Source organism: Hyla sarda, chromosome 1 (genome assembly GCF_029499605.1).
Source record: "Hyla sarda isolate aHylSar1 chromosome 1, aHylSar1.hap1, whole genome shotgun sequence".
Taxonomy (NCBI): domain Eukaryota; kingdom Metazoa; phylum Chordata; class Amphibia; order Anura; family Hylidae; genus Hyla; species Hyla sarda.
In genome coordinates, this window is record NC_079189.1 from 560,200,543 (window position 1) to 560,221,187 (window position 20,645).

Sequence of the window (20,645 nt, forward strand, 5' to 3'; positions counted from 1 at the left end):
AGTGATTTTCCCACAGCGAACAATCACAGCTCAGCTAACGAGCTCTGGTAAAGTGAAAGCTGAACTGTGATTGGTTGCTGTGGGAAAATCAATCCACTTTTTCTCTCACACATTTTGATAAATCTGGGCCATTGTGTACGTGAATCAATGTATAATTTATTTGGTATGTCTATTTTCCTTACAAGCAGAGAGCTTCAAAGTTAGAAAAATTCTAAATTTTCGTATTTTTCCCCAAGAAATGATGCAAGTATTGACAGAAATTTCCCACTATGTTAAAGTAGAATATGTCACGAAAAAACTGTCTTGGAATCAAATTCATAAGTAAAAGCATCCCAGAGTTATTAATGCTTAAAGTGACAGTGGTCAGATGTGCAAAAAATGCTCTGGTCCTTAAGGTCATAAAGGGCTTGGTCCCTAAGAGGTTAAAGAATTTATTTGCAAATTATGGTGGAAAATAAGTATTTGGTCAATGACAAAAGTTCTTCTCAATACTTTGTTATGTACCCTTTGTTGGCAATGACAGATGTCAAACGTTTTCTGTAAGTCTTCACAAGGTTTTCACACACTGTTGCTGGTATTTTGGCACATTCCTCCATGCAGATCTCCTCTAGAGCAGTGATGTTTTGTGGCAGTCGCTGGGCAACACGGACTTTCAACTCTGTCCAAAGGTTTTCTATGGGGTTGAGATCTGGAGACTGGCTAGGCCACTCCAGGACCTTCAAATGCTTTTTACAAAGCCACTCCATTGCCCGGGCAGTGTGTTTGGTATCATTATCATCCTGAAAGACCCAGCCATATTTCATCTTCAATGCCCTTGCTGATGGAAGGGGGTTCGAGTTGAGTTTTTACCAAAAAGTTCTACTTCGGTTTCATCTGACTATATGACATTCTCCCAATCCTCTTATGGATCATCCAAATGCTCTCTAGCAAACATCAGACGGGCCCGGACATGTACTGGCTTAAGCAGGGGGACACGTCTGGCACTGCATGATTTGAGTCCCCGGAGGCGTAGTGTGTTACTGATGGTAGCCTTTGTTACTTTGGTCCCAGCTCTCTGCAGGTCATTCACTAGGTCACCCTGTGTGGTTCTGGGATTTCTGCTCACCATTCTTGTGATCATTTTGACACCACGGGGTGCTCCCACAGTTGATTTATTTAAACCAAGCTGCTTGCCTATTGCAGATTCAGTCTTCCCAGCCTATTGCAAATCAACAATTTTGTTTCTGGTGTCAAGCTCTTTGGTCTTGGCCTTAGTGGAGTTTGTAGAGTGACTGTTTGAGGTTGTGGACAGGTATGTTTTATACTGATAACAAGTTCAAACAGGAGCCATTAATACAGGTAATGAGCAGAGAACAGAGAAGACTCTTAAAAAAGAAGTTACAGGTCTGTGAGAGCCAGAAATTTTGCTTGTTTGTAGGTGATCAAATACTTATTTTCCACCATAATTTGCAAATAAATTCTTAAAATCAGACAATGTGATTTTACAGATTTTTTTTTCTCAATATGTCTCTCATAGTTGAGGTATACCTATGATGAAAATTACAGGCCTCTCATCTTTTTTAAGTGGGAGAACTTGCACAATTGTGGCTGACTAAATACTCTTTTGCCCCACTGTATGTTACAAGATTTCGGAGATATACAAGATATAAATCGAGATTTTCCTAGCTAACGTGACGGAAAATATAAGTTATATGAAGACAGGAGGCGAGTATCTTGCATTAAACCTTTCTTTTTAATGCCCATAGCAGAAAATTACAGAGAATGTACTTCATAACATTAGAAAAATTTATTAAAACTACAACTCCCAGCAGCCCCTGGAATCCCCTCCCCTGGGGCGGAGACCCTATATAAGGGGCTGGCTGGATCTCCTCTTCCTCTTTCTTTCGTGCGAACTTCGGAACAGCGCACGACATCTTGATACCCCGGATACACTCCGACGGCAAACGAATTCCATCTCCGGAACTAGACGACAGGGCCAACTGGGCCCCCAGCAACTGTGTTTCAACTGGAACCTGGTCGTCAGGGCCAACTGGGCCTCCGTGAACTGTGTTCGAACTGGAACAGAAAAGCATAACCACTGTAACTCAGGGTCTCCTCAGATTCTTCTGTGTAGAAGGAAGTCCCGTTCTTTAATATCCTGAAACGAGAAAGGAACACCATGACAGGGTGGGGTCGGGAGGGAAGATACTCGCCTCCTGTCTTCATATAACTTATATTTTCCGTCACGTTAGCTAGGAAAATCTTGATTTATATATCAGACAGGAGGCTCATATCTTGCAATTTTAAAGCTAAAGACAGAAGAACAGACATGTCAGAGTACAGACACAGAAACGTGTTCTTGTTGCCTAAAATAAAACTGCCAAAAAGTCGTCTCGGACGACCAATCGGCGGCCAACAAAAGGTCCGAAAGCGAACCTCCTGAAGTAATCACTTTGGTGGCCATAGCTCCTCTAGAAGAGTGGGCACCAAAGAGAGAAATGTCAATCCCAGCCATTTCCATGACTGATCTGACCCATCTGGCCAAGGTAGCCGAGGATACCGGAAGATGAGGCTTGACATACGATAACAATAATTGATTGTGAGACTCGGATCGCAGAGGCGTGGTCCGCACCTCATATGTTTGTAGACAGCGTACTACGCACAGGCGTGGGTGATCCGGAAAAAAGGCTTAGAAGACGGAGTGAAGTCCTGTCTTGGTTCTGCGAACCACAAAAAAGCGTACTCCTTCCGGCGAAAACTGTCGCCTGGAGATATCCAACGCTTTAACATCCGATACCCGTTTAATAGACACTAAACATAAAAGGGTAGTAATTTTTAGGGATAAAAATTTTAAGGAGAGAGCATCATTATCCGCCCAGGAGAAAAAGAGTTCTAACACCCGGGAGACATCCCAAGTAGACTGGTATCTAGGGAGGGGAGGACGCTTATATTTTACTCCCCTTAAGAGCCTACATACCAAAGGATGTTTGCCAACTGGCAATGCGTCCACCGGGCAATGGTATGCCGATATGGCGGATCTGTACACGTTGAGTGAACTATACGATTTCCCCGACTCAAAAGAGTCCGCAAGGTAGTTCACTATCACTGAAACAGGTGCTTGAACGGCATCAACTTGCCGTTGATCACACCAACGAACCCACAAAGCCCAGGCCGATCGATATGCCGATCTAGTCCCTGGGGCCCAGGCCAAGGCAAGGAGGTCTCTAGCCGACTGTGAAAGGTCACCACCGTTGTCCGGGATCCCGAAACCAACCACGCAAGGAGTGGAAGGTTGCCCTCCAAAATCAACGGATGAGGACCCATGATAGGGTTCATGAGAAGGTGAGGTGACTGGGGAATCAGTCGAGGAAAGTCGATTGTCATCCCTAGAAGAAGGGGAAACCACGGTTGTGTCGGCCACCAAGGGGTGATCAACACCACCGTCGCCTTCTGATTCAGTACTTGGAGAAGGAATCTGGAGATCGTATTGAATGGGGGGAACGCATAGTGTGTACCCCGTGACCAGATCTGGCGGAATGCGTCCACTGCGGATGCTTCCGGGTCCGGCCTCCAGCTGTAAAAGCGAGGCAGTTGTCGATTGAGGCGAGATGCGAAGAGGTCCGTGTGTAAGGGACCCCAAAGATTCCACAAAGCCCGAAAAGTAGAACGGTCTAATGTCCAATCGCTGGAATCCCTCAAATAACGAGAATTCCAGTCTGCCACTGTGTTGGACACACCAGGAAGATATTCCGCAATAGGAATGATGTCCCGGGACAAGCAGAAGTGCCAGAATTCGGATGCGATGTCTGCCAGTACCCTGGACCTCGTCCCCCCAAGGCGGTTGACATATTGAACCGCAGCCACATTGTCCATGCGTAAAAGAACGCAACAATTGGTATTGTGAGGGAGAAAACTCTTGATAGCAAAGAACGCTGCCAAAAGTTCCAGGGCATTGATGTGGAGGAGAGACTCCTCTACGGACCATCTCCCTCCTGTGGTATTGTGCCCGCAACGAGCCCCCCAGCCTTGGCGGCTCGCATCGGACTCTATTATGATGTCCGGGCAGGAATTGAATATAGTCTTGCCGTTCCATTCGACGGCATGGCGCAGCCACCAGTGTAATTCCTCCACTGCCTCCGGGCAAAGGGCAACTTCGTCTGCATAGCGGAGACCCTGGCGTATGTGAAGGTTCTTGAGTCGTTGAAGGGCCCGATAATGAAGTGGGGCCGGGAAGATGGCTTGAATCGAGGCTGATAATAGGCCGACTATGCGTGCAATCATCCTCAGGGACACTCGACCCCTGCGCAAAGTCGTTCTGATTTCCTTCCGAATCAGAGCTAATTTGGAGGTTGGTAGCATCAGAACGGCACGCTTGGTATCCACTAGGAAACCTAGGAATTCTAGTTCTTGTGAGGGAGTCAGCACAGATTTCTTGTGGTTGATGAGGAATCCTAAGTCCTCCATCAGAGAAACCGCCCATTGTTTGTGTAACAGGGCCTGCGTTCTGGAACGTGCCATGATCAGCAGATCGTCCAGGTAGATGATAAGCCGTACCCCCCTGCTCCGGAGCGCGGCTACCACCGGTTTCAGTAACTTGGTGAAACACCAAGGGGCTGATGATAATCCGAATGGCAGGCAGGTGAATTGCCACATTCGTTCCCTCCATAGAAACCGAAGAAACGGTTGGGACGAGTGGTGAATAGGAACGGTAAGATATGCGTCCTTTAAGTCGATCTTCACCAACCAGTCTCCTGGCCAGAGAAGGTCGCGTAATAGATGGATACCCTCCATCTTGAAGTGCCGATATATCACGTGTTGGTTTAAATCTCTTAGATTTATCACCGGGCGATAACCGCCATCCTTCTTCTTTACCAAGAAGAGGTTGCTTACAAAACCGGGGGACAAGGGGTTTACCTCTATCACCGCCTGTTTGGACAGGAGCTCTCGGAGCTCGTTGTCTATGAGTACTATGTTTTGAGCGGAAAACTGAATGGGTGGAGGAATAGAATTCAGTACGGGGAGAGATTGGAACTCTATCTGGTAGCCTGCTACCGTATTGAGGATCCACACGTCTGCCGTAATCATGGACCAGACGTGGGTAAAATACATCAGTCTGCCCCCCACCGTTGTGTGTGGAATGGAAATTGTGTGTGTACTCACCGGTCGGTGGACGAGACCTAGGATATCCGCGGCCTCCACGTCCTCTCCAGGGGCGTCCTCGAGGGGGAAAGAAAGGGGCCGGCTGGGCCACAGGCATCGTGTACTGTTGTTGAGCGGGAGCAAACTGTTGGTGCGCAGCTCTAACATAGGGCCTATAGGGGATTGAGCGGCCGGCAGATTGGCCCCTGCCTCTACCGGCCTTGCCAAAAACCTTGGTAGTTTGGCCCGTTTTCTTTAGTGAGGTCTGCGCCTTATCTAGACTGGAAAATAGGCTGACCACCTTATTAATGTTCTTAATGAGATCTTCTCCGAAGAGGAGACCTTCCGCGGAGGGTCCGGGCTCATTCTCCGCTAAATGACTGAGCTGGGGTTCCAGCTTCATTAAAATCGAACGGCGACGTTCGGTAGAGCACGCCGTGTTTGCGCTGCCTAGCATGCATATCGCACGCTGGGCCCAACCTCTAAGTTGTGACAAGTCTACCGGTTGGTCAGCTGAGGCTGCTTGTTCAGATAAATTAAGAATCTTTGTGAGCGGTCCAAGCAGATCTAGTATGCGATCCTGTATTAATTTGAAGGACCGTTCAATGCCCTTCTTGGAATATTTGCCAGCCCGGGTCAGGTACTTAAGGAGGACCGGGTCTCTCTCTGGGGTGACCGCCACCTTCTTGGCCACATAGTGCCTAGGGCATTCCGCCCTGAGTTTGTTCCTATTTGTGCGGTCTAGTGACCGTCTAGTCCAATGCTCTATGTACTGAGCTACGTGTGGTAGTGGCGCCCAGTCACCTGAGCGAGGATGTATGATCTCATCAGGATTGAAGAGTGGTTGTCCTTGAGCGTCTAAAATCGCCTCACTGGACACTTCAGGTTCGGCATCATGACAGTCAGCCTGAAACCCAGCATCTTCATTATCAGAGTCAGAGTCCGTGGCTTGAGCCGTGTCTGACTCGCCGGATGACTCGTCGTTAGACATGTTGTATGAGTCCAGTTTTATACGCCTGGCGGACTTCAGCCCTTTTTTAATATTCTCCTTGGGGCCCAAGGGTCGAGGGAGGTCACTGAGATGCGGGGTGCGGCAGGCCGGTTCGGGTCCTGCCTGGGGCACATTGTAAACTTTACCCTTAACTGGCTCAGTAGAGGTAGAGGGTAAAGAGGGGTCAGAACGTACATTAGCAGCCAGAGCTGCCTGAATGGACTTAGTAATCAAGTCCTGAATCTGGGAAGCGGACATTATTTGAGAGGCTTCAATATCAATAGCCTCATTAACATGGGTAGAAAATGGAGTAGAATTATCTCCAGCCATCTTATAGATGTCAGTATGAATAAGGGGAAGCTACAAGTAGCCTAACTGACAGTAATAATTTAGCAATAAACTATCTTAGATAACTCACTGGGATCTATACCTAAATGCTGGCGCTCCTCTCACCGCTCGCCCAACACTGGCGACGGTGAGAGGAGGAGGATCCCAGCAAGCAGAGCTCACAGCCGTAGTCTCGTGAGACTACGGCTAGAACTTCTGTGATAGGACGCGCGGACTCAGCGGAGGCGCGTCGCAAGGGACGCATCACTCGGACACGCCCCCCGAACGTTGCAGAGCCCGCGAAAAGGACGAGAGCGGCGAAAATAAGCCGAAGAAGACGGCGCGAAAGTAGGGTAAAATGGCGCCTGACAGGAGAGAGGACCCGGAGTAACAGAACCGGGAACAGTGAAAACACAAAGGGGGAATGTAGAGACCGAAAAGGAAGATAATAATAATAACACTGAAATACAATTAATAGAAAATATAGGACAGTATATATAAATAGGTAGAGTATATAGAAATATATATAGAATGAGTTGGAAAAACAAAACCAGGACAACTGGAGAAATAGGGAAACATGAAAGGGTCCCCACACACCAGTAACCTGGTACAATGAAAGAACAATAAAGGAAATCTATATGAAAAACAATGAAGATAAAAATTGTTATACTTAACTAGCTGCCATGAGCAGAAAGAAAGAAAGAAAGAAAGAGGAGATCCAGCCAGCCCCTTATATAGGGTCTCCGCCCCACGGGAGGGGATTCCAGGGGCTGCTGGGAGTTGTAGTTTTAATAAATTTTTCTAATGTTATGAAGTAAATTCTCTGTAAATTTCTGCTATGGGCATTAAAAAGAAAGGTTTAATGCAAGATATGAGCCTCCTGTCTGATATATAACTAGTATTATACTGATCTCTGTAAAAAGTGCTATAATACTGCTTCCTATGTACAAGTATATAATTACAATAATACTGCCCCTATGTACAAGAATATAACTACTATAATAATAATAGAAAAGTTGAAGCAGTTGGCACCAGTACCAGTGGCGTAGCTATAGAGGTCGCAATGGTCGCAGGGCCCCCCTTGCTATATTTACACACAAAAAAAAAACTCCCTGGCAGTTCTGCTCCCCGGGAGACCCCCTTCTTTGGTGGTGCTGAAGGGGGGCCTCATTTAGTCCGGTCCCCCGGCCCCAAGTAAAGTTGGGTGGGGGAAGGGACACTGCCGCTTTAAGAGCAGCAGACGTCGGAAGCACGCACCTGACGTCACGGTCCCTGCCCCAGCTGCGCAGGAGGACGAGGACATACCGCCACCGCCTAGAGATGCTGCATCCTCTCTGCAAGGCAAGGAGGAGGACGAGGCTGGAAAAGAATAACGGAGGGTCAGAGGTGAGAGTGGCGGGGGAGGGTTTGCTGGCTAGAAGAGCATGGAGCAGTGTTTCCCTACCAGGGTGCCTTCAGCTGTGGCCAAACTACAACTCCCAGCGTGCCTGGACAGCCAAAGGCTGTCTGGACATGCTGGGAGTTTTAGTTTGGCCACAGCTGGAGGCACCCTGTTTGGGAAACACTGGCATGGAGTATGACAGGGGTGGAAGGAACATGGAGGACAGATTGGGGGGGGGGTTGGAAAAGGAACAAGGAGCAGGACAAGGGGGGGGGGGGGGAGGAGGAGCACGAATAAGCCCCCCTCTGACCTCCTTTTCCAATACCCCCCCTGAAAAAGGAGAATGGAGAAGGGTAGGGTGTTGGAAAAAGGAGCATGGAGGAGGACGGGGGTAAGAAAAGGAGCATGGAGGAGGACAGGGGTGCTGTTAGAAAAAGGAGCATGAAGCGCCGTTCATTTACAGCATGGCTATGAAGTTAGCGCAGGAACTCCTGCGCTCGCTTCATAATAGTTGCGCATAGTGACATCCTCTGACCTCGGAAGCCAGTGTTTTCCAACCATGGTGCCTCCAGCTGTTGTAAAACTAAAACTCTCAGCATGCCTGGACAGCCTAGGTCTGGGCATGCTGGGAATTGTAGTTTTGCAACAGCTGGAGGTGCCATGGTTAGAAAACACTGGCTCACAGTAAACATCTTAAAGGAGAAATCCAGGATGCAAAAATTTTCATTCAGACTGCCGGCAGTAAAATAATAAATATACATGCCTGCTGTCGCTCCCCAGGTGCCTCCGCCGCGATCCTTTTCCTGGTTGCCGGTGGTTGGTGAGGCATACTGACAATCACCATCCGCAGCAAAGTCCTGCCTTGGCCGGCGATAGGCTGAGCGGCAGGGTTACTGACCGACCACCGGCAACAAGGAAAAGGATCGCGGCGGAGGCCGCTCCCCTGGTGCGTATATATATTTATTATTTTACCGCCGGCAGTCTGAATGAAAATGTTTGCATCCTGGAGTACTCCTTTAAGTTAGAGAAAAAAATTATATATTGTGGAAACCTCTCTTATCATAAATCATCCTGTACAGATTAACATTAGGGTAGGGTTACATGTAATAGATCCGCAGCGTATTTTACGCTGCGGATCTGCCGATGACTTGGCTCTATAGAGTGCCTCCTGCTGTTTTCTCCCCTCTGTGCTGCTCACAACAACAATCTGCCACTAACAAGCAGCCACACAGGGACCTGCGAGTCACCGTGGGCACATGCAGTGTATTCTGAGACATCGTGTAACAGCAGATTGCTGGGGGAAAACAGCTGGAGGCACACTATAGGGTCAAGTCATTGACGGATCAGCAGAGTAACATACACTATTGATCTGTTACATGTGACCCTACCCTAAGGGTGCATTCACATGTGCATATGTTTGGTGCCGATTTGCTTCAGCAGATTTTGCTGATGTGTGTGCATGTACTGTATGTATGATGTATGAATGATGTGTGTGTATGTACTGTATGTATGATGTATGAATGATGGGGGAGATTTATCAAAACCTGTCCAGAGGAAAAGTTGCTGAGTTGCCCATAGCAACCAATCAGATCCCTTCTTTCATTTTGCAGAGACCTTGTTAAAAATGAAATAAGTGATCTGATTAGTTGCTATGGGCAACTCAGGAACTTTTCCTCTGGACAGGTTTTGATAAATCTCCCCCGATGTGTGTGTATGTACTGTATGTATGATGTATGAATGATGTGTGTATGAATGATAGATGTGTGTAAACAAGATGCATGTATGATGTGTGGAGATGTATTCTGTGGGGGGATCTGGAGGCAGCGGGTGTATGTATGATATGTGTGTATGATGTGTGTGTATGTACTGTATGTGTCAGTATTATATTCAGGGGATACAGTAGGAGGCAGTATTATATTCAGGGGGTACAGTAGTTGGCAGTATTATATTTAGGGGGTACAGTGGGTGGCAGTATTATATTCAGGGGGTACAGTGGGTGGCAGTATTATATTCAGGGGGGTACAGTGGGTGGAAGTATTATATTCAGGGGGTACAGTAGGAGGCAGTATTATATTCAGGGGGTACAGTAGGTGGAAGTATTATATTCAGGGGGTACAGTAGGTGGCAGTATTTAATGCATGGGATACAGTGTGTGGAAGTATTATATTCAGGGGTACAGTAGGTGGCAATATAATATTCAGGGGGTACAGTAGGAGGCAGTATTATATTCAGGGGGTACAGTGTGTGGCAGTATTATATTCAGGGGGTACTGCACCTAATGTGGGGAGAACTATACTGCACCTAATGTGGGGAGAACTATACTGCACCTAATGTGGGGAGAACTATACTGCACCTAATGTAGGGAGAACTATACTGCACCTAATGTGGGGAGAACTGTACTGCACCTATTGTGGGGGAACTGTACTGCACCTAATGTGGGGGAATTGTACGGCACCTATTGTGGGGGAACTGTACTGCCAACCCTAATGTGTGGGAACTACAACCTAATGTGGGGGGAACTGTGCTGCGTACTTAAAGTGGTAGTCCACTAATAAGATATTGTTCATGTTTTGTTATCTAGAGTCCGGCCGTCCAACGGTCTGAGGGACCGTGAACTGGCCCCCGTTTAAAAAGTTTGAGGACCCCTGGTGTACAGTGTGTGGCAGTATTATATGCAGGGGGTATAGTGGGTGGAAGTATTATATTCAGGGGTACAGTAGGTGGCAATATTATATTCAGGGGGTACAGAAGGTGGCAGTATTATATTCAGGGGATACAGTGTGTGGCAGTGTTATATTCAGAGGGTACAGTGTGTGGAAGTATTATATTTAGGGGTACAGTAGGTGGCAGTATTATATTCAGGGGTACAGTGTGTGGCAGTATTATATGCAGGGGTACAGTGTGTGGCATTATTATATTCAGCAGGTACAGTAGGTGGCAGTATTATATTCAGGGGATACAGTGTGTGGCAGTATTATATTCAGAGGGTACAGTGTGTGGAAGTTTTTTTTATTTAGGGGTACAGTGTGTGGCAGTATTATATTCAGGGGGGACAGTGGGTGGCAGTATTATATGCAGGAGGTACAGAGGGGGATACAGTGTGTGGCAGTATTATATTCAGGGGGTACAGTATTTAGCAGAATAATAATGATTATTGTATCTCCTGACTGTTCCATGATTATTCTCTACTGACAAAGTGAGAACCAATGATGTCCGGGTGTCAGACTCTGCAGAGAAGATGGAGCTGGAAGAAGTCCTGACGTCTGGACCAGATGAAGAAGAAAAGAAAAGACAACAGGGAAGACATCACTCAGGTCACTGATATCATTGTGTATTCTCCTGACTGTCCCATCATAGCTGTAATCACTTGTAAGTTCTGCAGTGATGATGGGTGATGCTATACCCTAATCTGTGGCTCTCCAGCTGTTGCAAAACTACTATAATGCCTAAGGTTCTCCAGACATGATGGGAGTTATAGCTTTATAACAGCTGGAGAGCAACTGGAACCAAGGTGATTGGTGGGGGGTCCCAGTAGTTGGACCCCTTCCAGAAAAATGGGCTGCTTATTGTTCAATGCCTGTTTTGTCTGTCTGGCCCTGTCTGTTAGTCACTTATATTGTTCTGTATTCTCCTGACAGTGTCCCATCAGTGCTGTAGTCACTGATTTCTTTGTGCGGCTAAGTAAGGGGTCGTCTGGGATTGGGGAAGTGGGTCCTCAGGTGGTAGGGGGGCCCAAGGCAATTTTTCGCACCGGGGCCCTGGGGTTTCTAGCTACGCCCCTGACCACTACCCCTCACTTCCAACAGTACACAAAGTTCTCTCAACCAGAGCAAGCAAGGGTATCACAAACAGGCAATGCAGCAGCCTAGAAATGGTATCCACACAAACACACCCGGGGTTCCAATACCCAAATAAGACAGTCCAATGGTATCCAGCAATGTCACGATAATCTTCTTGTAGGGTGACACCCTTAATTCTTTCATTGCTGGATAACTACTATAATACTGCCCCCTATGTATAAGAATATAACTACTATAATACTGCCTCCTATGTACAAGAATATAATATCAATAATACTGTCCCCTATGTACATGAATATAACTACTATAAAATACTGCCCCCTGTGTACAAGAATGTAATTTCAATAATACTGTCCCCTATGTACATGAATATAACTACTATAAAATACTGCGCCCTGTGTACAAGAACATAACTACAGTACTATAATATTGCCTTTATGTATAGGAATATACCTACTATAATACTACCCCCTATGTACAAGAATATAACCTCTATAAAACTGTCCTTATGTACAAGAATGTTACTACTATAATACTGCCCCCTATGTACAAGAATATAACTACTATAATACTGCTCCTATATACAAGAATATAACTACTATAATACTGCTCCTGTGTACAAGAATATAACTACTATAATACTGCTCCTGTGTACAAGAATATAACTACTATAATACTGCTCCTATGTACAAGAATATAACTACTATAATACTGCCTCCTATATACAAGAATATAACTACTATAATACTGCTCCTATATACAAGAATATAACTACTATAATACTATATGTACAATAATATAACTACTATAATACTGCTCCTATGTACAAGAATATAACTACTATAATGCTGCTCCTGTGTACAAGAATATAACTACTATAATACTGCCTCCTATATACAAGAATATAACTACTATAATACTGCTCCTATATACAAGAATATAACTACTATAATACTGCCTCCTGTATACAAGAATATAACTACTATAATAATTTCCCCCTACATGTACATTCTTCCTTTAATTTCAGCAGTATTTTGCACACTATTTATTAGGATTTTATGTTGCTTCTCATTGGTCTTGTGTTTTATTGCTGGATGTGAGATTTTCCTCTTCAATAACTTCCTGTTCCTGGACTGAGTATAAACAGCGCTCCAGGAGTCTAATAATAGGAACTATGTATAAAACCAACATTTTGCAGTTTGTTCAGGATACAGCCAATGCGGATGTATAATTTATGTCTAGTAGCAGTGGACTATTGTGTTTTGTAGTACAGCTCATCACATCTCATAGCACAATGTTATTTATACTGGTGAATTGCCATCCCTGTCCCTGTAATCACAATTCAGATTAGAGCAAATAGGAGTACAACGGGGTATATACACTATATTTTTTTGGGTGCTAGCACTATGCTTCCTACTGTTCTTTGTGGTCAAGACATGTAAAAAGTTTAGATCGCAACTGGTCTCAGTGCCAAGACCAACCTTTGATGATGGTTGGTTTGGCGCTCTATTGAGAATTTGACAGAGCGAAGAGCCATTGGCTCCTTCTCCTGTTAATAACTCTTGTGGCAGCCACTCAACATCTTGCTAGCTGCCACAAGAGGCAAAGCATCTCTTCCTCTGCGTTGCAGCACAGATGAGTGATGGCATCATGTGCCTGCAGAGTGCAGGAGGAAGTAAAGAGGTCATAGTAACATAGTTAATAAGGTTGAAAAAAGACCAGAGTCCATCGAGTTCAACCTATATCCCTAATGAGTCCCTACTGAGTTGATCCAGAGGAAGGCAAAAAAAAAACTCATACTAGAGGTAAAAATTCCTTCCCGACTCCAAATATGGCATCAGAATAAATCCCTGGATCAACGCTCTGTCCCTATAAATCTATAATCCATAACCTGTAATGTTATTATTCTCCAAAAATACATCCAGACCCCTTTCTAACTCTTTTACCGAGTTCACCATGACCACCTCCTCCGGGAGAGAATTCCATAGTCTCACTGCTCTTACAGTAAAGAACCCCCGTCTGTGCTGGTGTAGAAACTTTCTTTCCTCTAGACATAGAGGATGCCCCCTTGTTATAGATACAGTCCTGGGTATAAATAGATAATGGGAGAGATCTCTGTCCTGCCCCCTGATATATTTATACATAGTTATTAGGTCTCCCCTAAGCCTTCTTTTTTTCTAAACTAAATATCCCTAATTCTGATAATCTTTCTGGGTACTGTAGTCTTCCCATTCCCCGTATTACCCTGGTTGCCCGTCTTTGAACCCTCTCCAGCTCCACTATATCTTTCTTGTACACTGGTGCCCAGTACTGTACTGTACACAGTATTCTATGTGTTGTCTGACTAGTGATTTATACAGTGGTAGAATTATTTCCTTGTCGTGGGCATCTATGCCCCTATTGATGCACCCAATGATTTTATTTGCCTTGGTAGCAGCTGCCCGACACTGGTCACTACAGCTAAATTTGCTGTTAACTAAGACTCCTGAGTCCTTTTCCATGTCAGTCGTCCCAAGTGTTCTCCCATTTAATATATAATCCCAGGCCCAGATTTTTCTTCCCCATGCGCATTACCTTACATTTATCAGTGTTGAACCTCATTTGCCACTTCCCAGCCCTAAACCTCCAACCTATCCAGATCCATTTATAACAGTGCACTGTCCTCTATTGTGTTGACCACTTTACAGAGTTTAATATTATCTGCAAAGATTGCTACTTTACCTTTCAACCCCTCTACAAGGTCATTAACCCCTTGGGGACCGAGCCCATTTTGACCCTAAGGACCAGAGCATTTTTTGCAATTCTAACCACTGTTACTTTAAGCATTAATAACTCTGGAATGCTTTTACCTTTCATTCTGATTCCGAGAATGTTTTTTCGTGACATATTCTACTTTAACATAGTGGTAAATTTGTGTCCTTATTTGCATCCTTTTTTGGTGAAAAATCCCCAAATTTCATGAGAATTTGGAAAATTCTCTGCTTGTAAGGAAACTGGATATTCCAAATAAATTATATATTGATGAACAAATACAAAATGTCTACTTTATGTTGACATCATGAAGTTGACATGTTTTTACTTTTTGAAGACATTAGAGGGCTTCAAAGTTTAGCAGCAATTTTCAAAATGTTCACGAAAATTTCAAAATCTGAATTTTTCATGGACCAGTTAAGTTTGAAGTGGATTTGAGGGACCTTTCTGTGAGAAATACCCCATAAATGTCCCCATTATGGAAACTACACCCCTCAAAGTATTCAAAATGACATTCCGAAAATTTGTTAACCCTTTAGGTGTTTCACAAGAATAGCAGCAAAGTGGAGGAGAAAAATCTAAATCTGCATCTTTTACACTAACATGTTCTTGTAGACCCATATTTTTTTATTTTTACAAGGGGTAAAAGGAGAAAAAGCCCCCCAAAATTTGTAACACAATTTCTGTCGAGTAAGGAAATACCTCATATGTGGATTTAAAGTGCTTTGTGGGCGCACTAGAGGGCTCAGAAGAGAAGGAGCGACAATGGGATTTTAAAGAGTGAATTTTGCTGAAATGGTTTTTGCAGGGCATGTCTCATTTAGGAAGCCCCCATGGTGCCAGAACAGCGAAAAACACCCCACATGGCACACTATTTGGGAAACTACACCCCTCAAGGAAAATAACAAGGGGTACAGTGAGCCTTAACACCCCACAGGTGTTTGACGACCTTGCGTTGAAGTTGGACGTGAAAATGAAAACATTTTTTTTTTACTAAAATGCTTGTTACCCCAAATTTTTCATTTTCACAAGGGGTAATTGGTGAAAATGTCCCCCAAAATTTGAAACCCCATTTCTCTCGAGTAAGGAAATATATCATATGTGGATGTAAAGTGATCTGCTGGTGCATTAGAGGGCCCAGAAGGGAAGGAGCGACATTGGGCTTTTGGAAAGCAAATTTTGCTGAAATGGTTTTTGGGGGGCATGTCGCATTTAGGAAGCCCCCATGGTGCCAGAACAGCGAAAAACACCCCACATGGCATACCATTTGGAAAACTACACCCCTCAAGGAACATAAGAAGGGGTTCAGTGAGCATTTATACCCCACTGGCGTTTGACAGTTCTTTGTAACAGTGGGCTATCCAAATGAAAAATTTTATTCTTCATTTTCATGGACCATTGTTCCAAAAATTTGTCAGACACCTGTGGGGTGTAATTGCTCACTATACCCCTTGTTACGTTCCGTGAGGGGGGTAGTTTCCTGAAATGGGGTCACATGTGAGTGTTTATTTTTTTGCGTTTATGTCAGAACCGCTGTAAAATCAGCCACCCCTGTGCAAATCACCAGTTTAGGCCTCAAATGTACAGAGTGTGCTCTCTCACTCCTGAGCCTTGTTGTGCGCCCACAGAGCATTTTACGCCCACATATGGGGTATTTCTAAATTACTAATTTTGGGGGTCTTTTTTTCCCATTTACCTCTTGTAAAAATGAAAAGTATGGGGCAACACCAGCATGTTGGTGTAAAAAAGAAAAAAAAATTACACTAACATGCTGGTGTAGACCCCAACTTTACATTTTCGTAAGGGGTAAAAGGACAAAAAGCCACCAAAAATTTGCAGCGCAATTTCTCCTGAGTACTTAGATACCCCATATGTGGCCCTAAACTGTTGCCTTGAAATACGACAGGGCTCTGAAGTGAGAGAGCGTCATGCGCATCTGAGGCCTAAATTAGGGATTTTCATAGGGGTGTACCCGGATGCAAGCATTTCACTTGCCTCCTCCACTAAAAATACTGTATGTCAGTTTTCCCCAAACAGGGTGCCTCAAGCTGTTGCAAAAATCCCAACATGCCTGGACAGTCAATGGCTGTCCGGCAATACTGGGAGTTGTTATTTTGCACCAGCTGGAGGCTCCGTTTTGGAAAAACTGAGATACAAGAAGTTTTTTATTTTTATTCGGAGGGGGGCACAGTGTAAGGGTGTAGTGTATATGTAGTGATTTGCTCTTTATTTAGGGTTAGTGTAGTGTTTTTAGGGTACATTCACACTGGCAGAGGTTTACAGTGTGTTTCTGCAGCTGCAGCGGAAAATTTGTCACATCTCAAACTTGAAGCGGGAAACTTGCTGTAAACCCCCGCCCGTGTGAATGTACCCTGTGAATACGTGGGGGAGGGGGTGGGACAAAACTACAACTCCCAGCATGCACAGACAGACCGTGCATGCTGGGAGTTGTAGTTATGCAACAGCTGGAGGCACAATGGTTGGGATTGGGAAACACTGAGTTAGGTAACACCACTGTCTGTTTCCTAACTCAGTGTTTCCCAACTCGTGTGCCTCCAGGTGTTGCAAAACTACAACTCCCAGCATGCATGGTCTGTCAGTGCAAGCTGGGAGTTATAGTTTTGCAACAGAAAACACTGAGTTAGGAAAAATACAATGTTTCCCAACCAGTGTGGCTCCAGTTGTTGCAATACCACAACTTCCAGCATGCCCAGACAGCCGAAGGACATGTTGGGAGTTGTAGTTATGCAACAACTGGAGGAGAAAACTTCAACTCCAAGCATGCCCAGATTACCCAGGCATGCTGGGAGCTGTAGTTCGGCAACATCTGAAGGACCAAATGTTGCTGAACTACAACTCCCAGCCTGCTTAGACAGTCTCGGCATGCTTTGAATTGACATCTAGAGCGCTACAGTTTGGACACTACTGTATAGTGGTCTCCAAACTGTGCCCTTACAGATGTTGCAAAACTACAGCTGCCAGCATGCTGAGACTGTCCAGTCATGCTGGGAGTTGTAGTTCTGCAACATCTGAAGGGCCAGATGTTACAGAACTACGATTCCCAGTATGCCTGGACTGTCTGGGCATGCTGAGAGTTGTAGTTTTGCAAAATCTGGAAGGACACAGTTTGGAGACCACTGCACAGTGGTCTCCAAACTGTGGCCCTCCAGATGTTGCAAAACTACATCTCCCAGCATGCCCAGACAGCCAAAGGCTGTCTGGGCATGCTGGGAGTTGTAGTTTTGAAACTCCTAGAAGCTGCAGTGAAGATCAAGGCGATCTTCACTGCAGCATCTGACACTGCTTCCGCACCACTTGCCTGCTGCCATTCCTGGTCCCCGTGTGACTGCCGCCGGTCCCTAGGTAACGGCCGACAGTCCACGGGTAATGGCCGACGGTCCCCGCCGCATCCACGGCCCCCGCACCTCGCTGCCATCTTTCCCCCGCTCTGCCCCGACATCCAGGGGAGGGCAGAGCGGGGGAAAGGAACGTTCCCCCCGCCCCTGCCCTGCGATTCGCCGAACAGCCGCCGATCGGCCAATCGCAGGGGATAGGAAGAGGTGGCACCCTGCCACCTCGCTCCTATCCTCTAGGATGATCGGGGCTGTCTCTGACAGCTTCGATCATTCATTTTTTCCGGGCTATCGGGTCATCAGAGACATCATCAGCCCGGAATAGCCGCAAGTCGCCGATCTGAATTGATTGGCGATTTGCAGTGATCGCCGACATGGGGGGTGTCAGGACTCCCCCAGGCATTCGCACGGGATGCCTGCTGAATGATTTAGGTATGCCTTGGTCCTTAAGTACCAGGGAGCAAGGGGCGTACCTGTACGCCCTTCGTCCCCAAGAGGTTAATGAATAACTGGCCCCTGTGGTGCCCCACTAGTAACAGTCACCCAATCAGAATAAGTACCATTTATAACCACCCTCTGTTTCCTTTCACTGAGCCAGTTACTTACCCACTTACACACATTCCCCCCCCCCCAGCCCAATCCTTCTCATTTTGTGCACCAGGCTTTTATGTGGCACCGTATCAAATGCTTTGGAAAAGTCCAGATATACGACATCCAGCCATTGCCCTTGGTCCAGTCTGGAGCTCACCTCCTCATAAAAGCTGATCAGGTTAGTTTGACAGGACCGATCCCTCATAAAGCCATGCTGATATGTAGTCATACATTTATTTTTATCAAGATAATCCAAAATAGCATCTCTTAGAAAACCCTAAAAAATTTACATACAACGGAGGTTAAACTAACAGGTCTATAATTTCTGGAGTCACCTTTTGACCCCTTTTTAAATATTGGCACCACATTTGCTATGCGCCAGTCCTGGGGAACAGTCCCTGTTACTATAGAGTCCCTGAATATTAAAAATAGGGGTCTGTCTGTGAATGCCACCTGGACCTGGTGATTTGTCTGTTTTGATTTTTAGTAGGCGGCACTGTACTTCTTCCTGGGTTAGACAGGTGACCTGTACTTCTTTCTGGGTTAGACAGTTGACCTGTACTGGGGAGTTTACCTTATCAAACTGTATTTCACCTGGCATTTCATTTTCCTCGGTGAATACAGTGGAGAAGAATTTGTTTAATATATGAGCTTTTTCCTGATCCCCTTCTATAATTTCGTCCACATAATTTTTAAAAGACCAACACTTTTATTTTTAACCTTTTGTTATTTATATAGTTAAAGAACATTTTGGGGTTAGTTTTACACTCTTTGGCAATGAATCTTTCTGTCTCTACTTTTGAGGTCATACTTTCCTGTATTTTTTTAAATATATTTAATTTATTTATCATGGAAAGTGGACAATTACCTAAAGGTACCTACAGGGGTCTACCTATAGGAGGAAACCACCTACAGAGGATCTATCTACAAGGGGCAGCTATCTACTGGGGGTCTATCTACGGAGAAAAATAATCTACTGGTGACTACTATATACAGGGGCTCTTACCTACAGAGGGCTATTACCTACAGAGGGAAACCATCTACAGGAGGTACCTATCTACAAGGGAAACTACCTATAGCATGCAGCTATCTACATTGCGACCTATCTACAGGAGGCAACTATCTATGAGATGGACCTACCTACTCTTCCCTAACCCACTTATCTATCCATTTTACTGTGTGGGACATCAAGGAGAGCATTACTACTGTTTAGGGCACAATAGGTGCTTGAAAAGTACGAAATGTTTGTCCGTCAGGTTCTCCAGAGACGAGTCGTGGCTGGAAGAAATCATCTTGATAGTCTGGGCGAAAAAAAAAAAAAGAAAGGAAAGTGAATGACCCTGGGGCCCTGTGTGAAATCACAGAGAAATGATTATCATGGAGGGCCACAGGCCTAGGCAGAGGCCGGATGACTGAGGATAAGGGTGGGGACCCCTTTTTTTGGCAGAAAATATTGGTGATTTTTTTGGTATTATGGTTCACCAGATTGTAGTCCCTAGTTTTCTATAATGTTTTAATAAACTTGTCTGCTGTGGTCATTCTTATCCAACCCTCTCGCTTGTGTCATGTGTCCATGGAGTAGGGGTAGCAGGGGGTCATGTTTAACCTGAACTGGTATTAGGTATCTGTGGGACCAGACTCTGCAGTACCAAAGTCATGTGACAATATTAAAGATGGCCGATGATCTCTCCAGCCCATGGGATCATTGCAATGTTACACAATCAAAAACATATTCTTGTTACAGTGTCAGGAACATTCCAGTCTAAATGTTTGCTATATGATACAATGTAGCAGGGAGGACACTGCCAATCTGTGAAACACATGAACACATTGGCTTGTTGTCAATGTATTAATCTATATATATAAAACTCAATATGTGTGTGTGTGTGAGTATATGTTTCAGCATCACGTCCAAACGGCTAAAGATATTAACATAAAACTTGGCACACATGTAACTTATATGTCAGCAACAAACATAGGATAGGCAATTTAACCCTTACTTACCCCCATTTGCCAGGGTCAGGGTTTTTGTTTAAAGTCCCATACAAATCTATGGGAAATATATGTTACTGCATAACTTCCAAACGGCTGGAGATATTTCGATAATACTTGGTCACATGTTACTTATATGCCCACTTAAAATATAGGATAGTTAATTCAACCCTTAACTATCCCCATTTGTGAGGGTCGGGGTTTTTGTTTAAAGTCCCATGCAAATCAAGTGGAAATGTATGTTCCCACATGACTTCCGTATGGCTGGAACATTCCGGAGACCCCCCCCATGTCGACGATCACCGCAAATCGCCGGCCTGAATTGACCGACGATCTGTGGC

At 45.1% G+C, this 20,645-nt stretch overlaps 1 protein-coding gene across 1 annotated transcript in view; it reads left to right on the top strand.

Moving 5' to 3' along the window:
• The first annotated feature begins 7,694 nt into the window (after positions 1 to 7,694).
• The window catches only part of AQP3 (aquaporin 3 (Gill blood group)), an 89,234-nt gene continuing 76,283 nt past the window's right edge, over positions 7,695 to 20,645 (top strand). The window contains exons 1-2 of the mRNA XM_056542744.1: positions 7,695 to 7,822; positions 11,015 to 11,131. Coding sequence (XP_056398719.1) covers positions 11,090 to 11,131 — 42 coding nt within the window. The 5' untranslated portion in view covers positions 7,695 to 7,822; positions 11,015 to 11,089. The remainder of the gene's footprint in view (positions 7,823 to 11,014; positions 11,132 to 20,645) is intronic.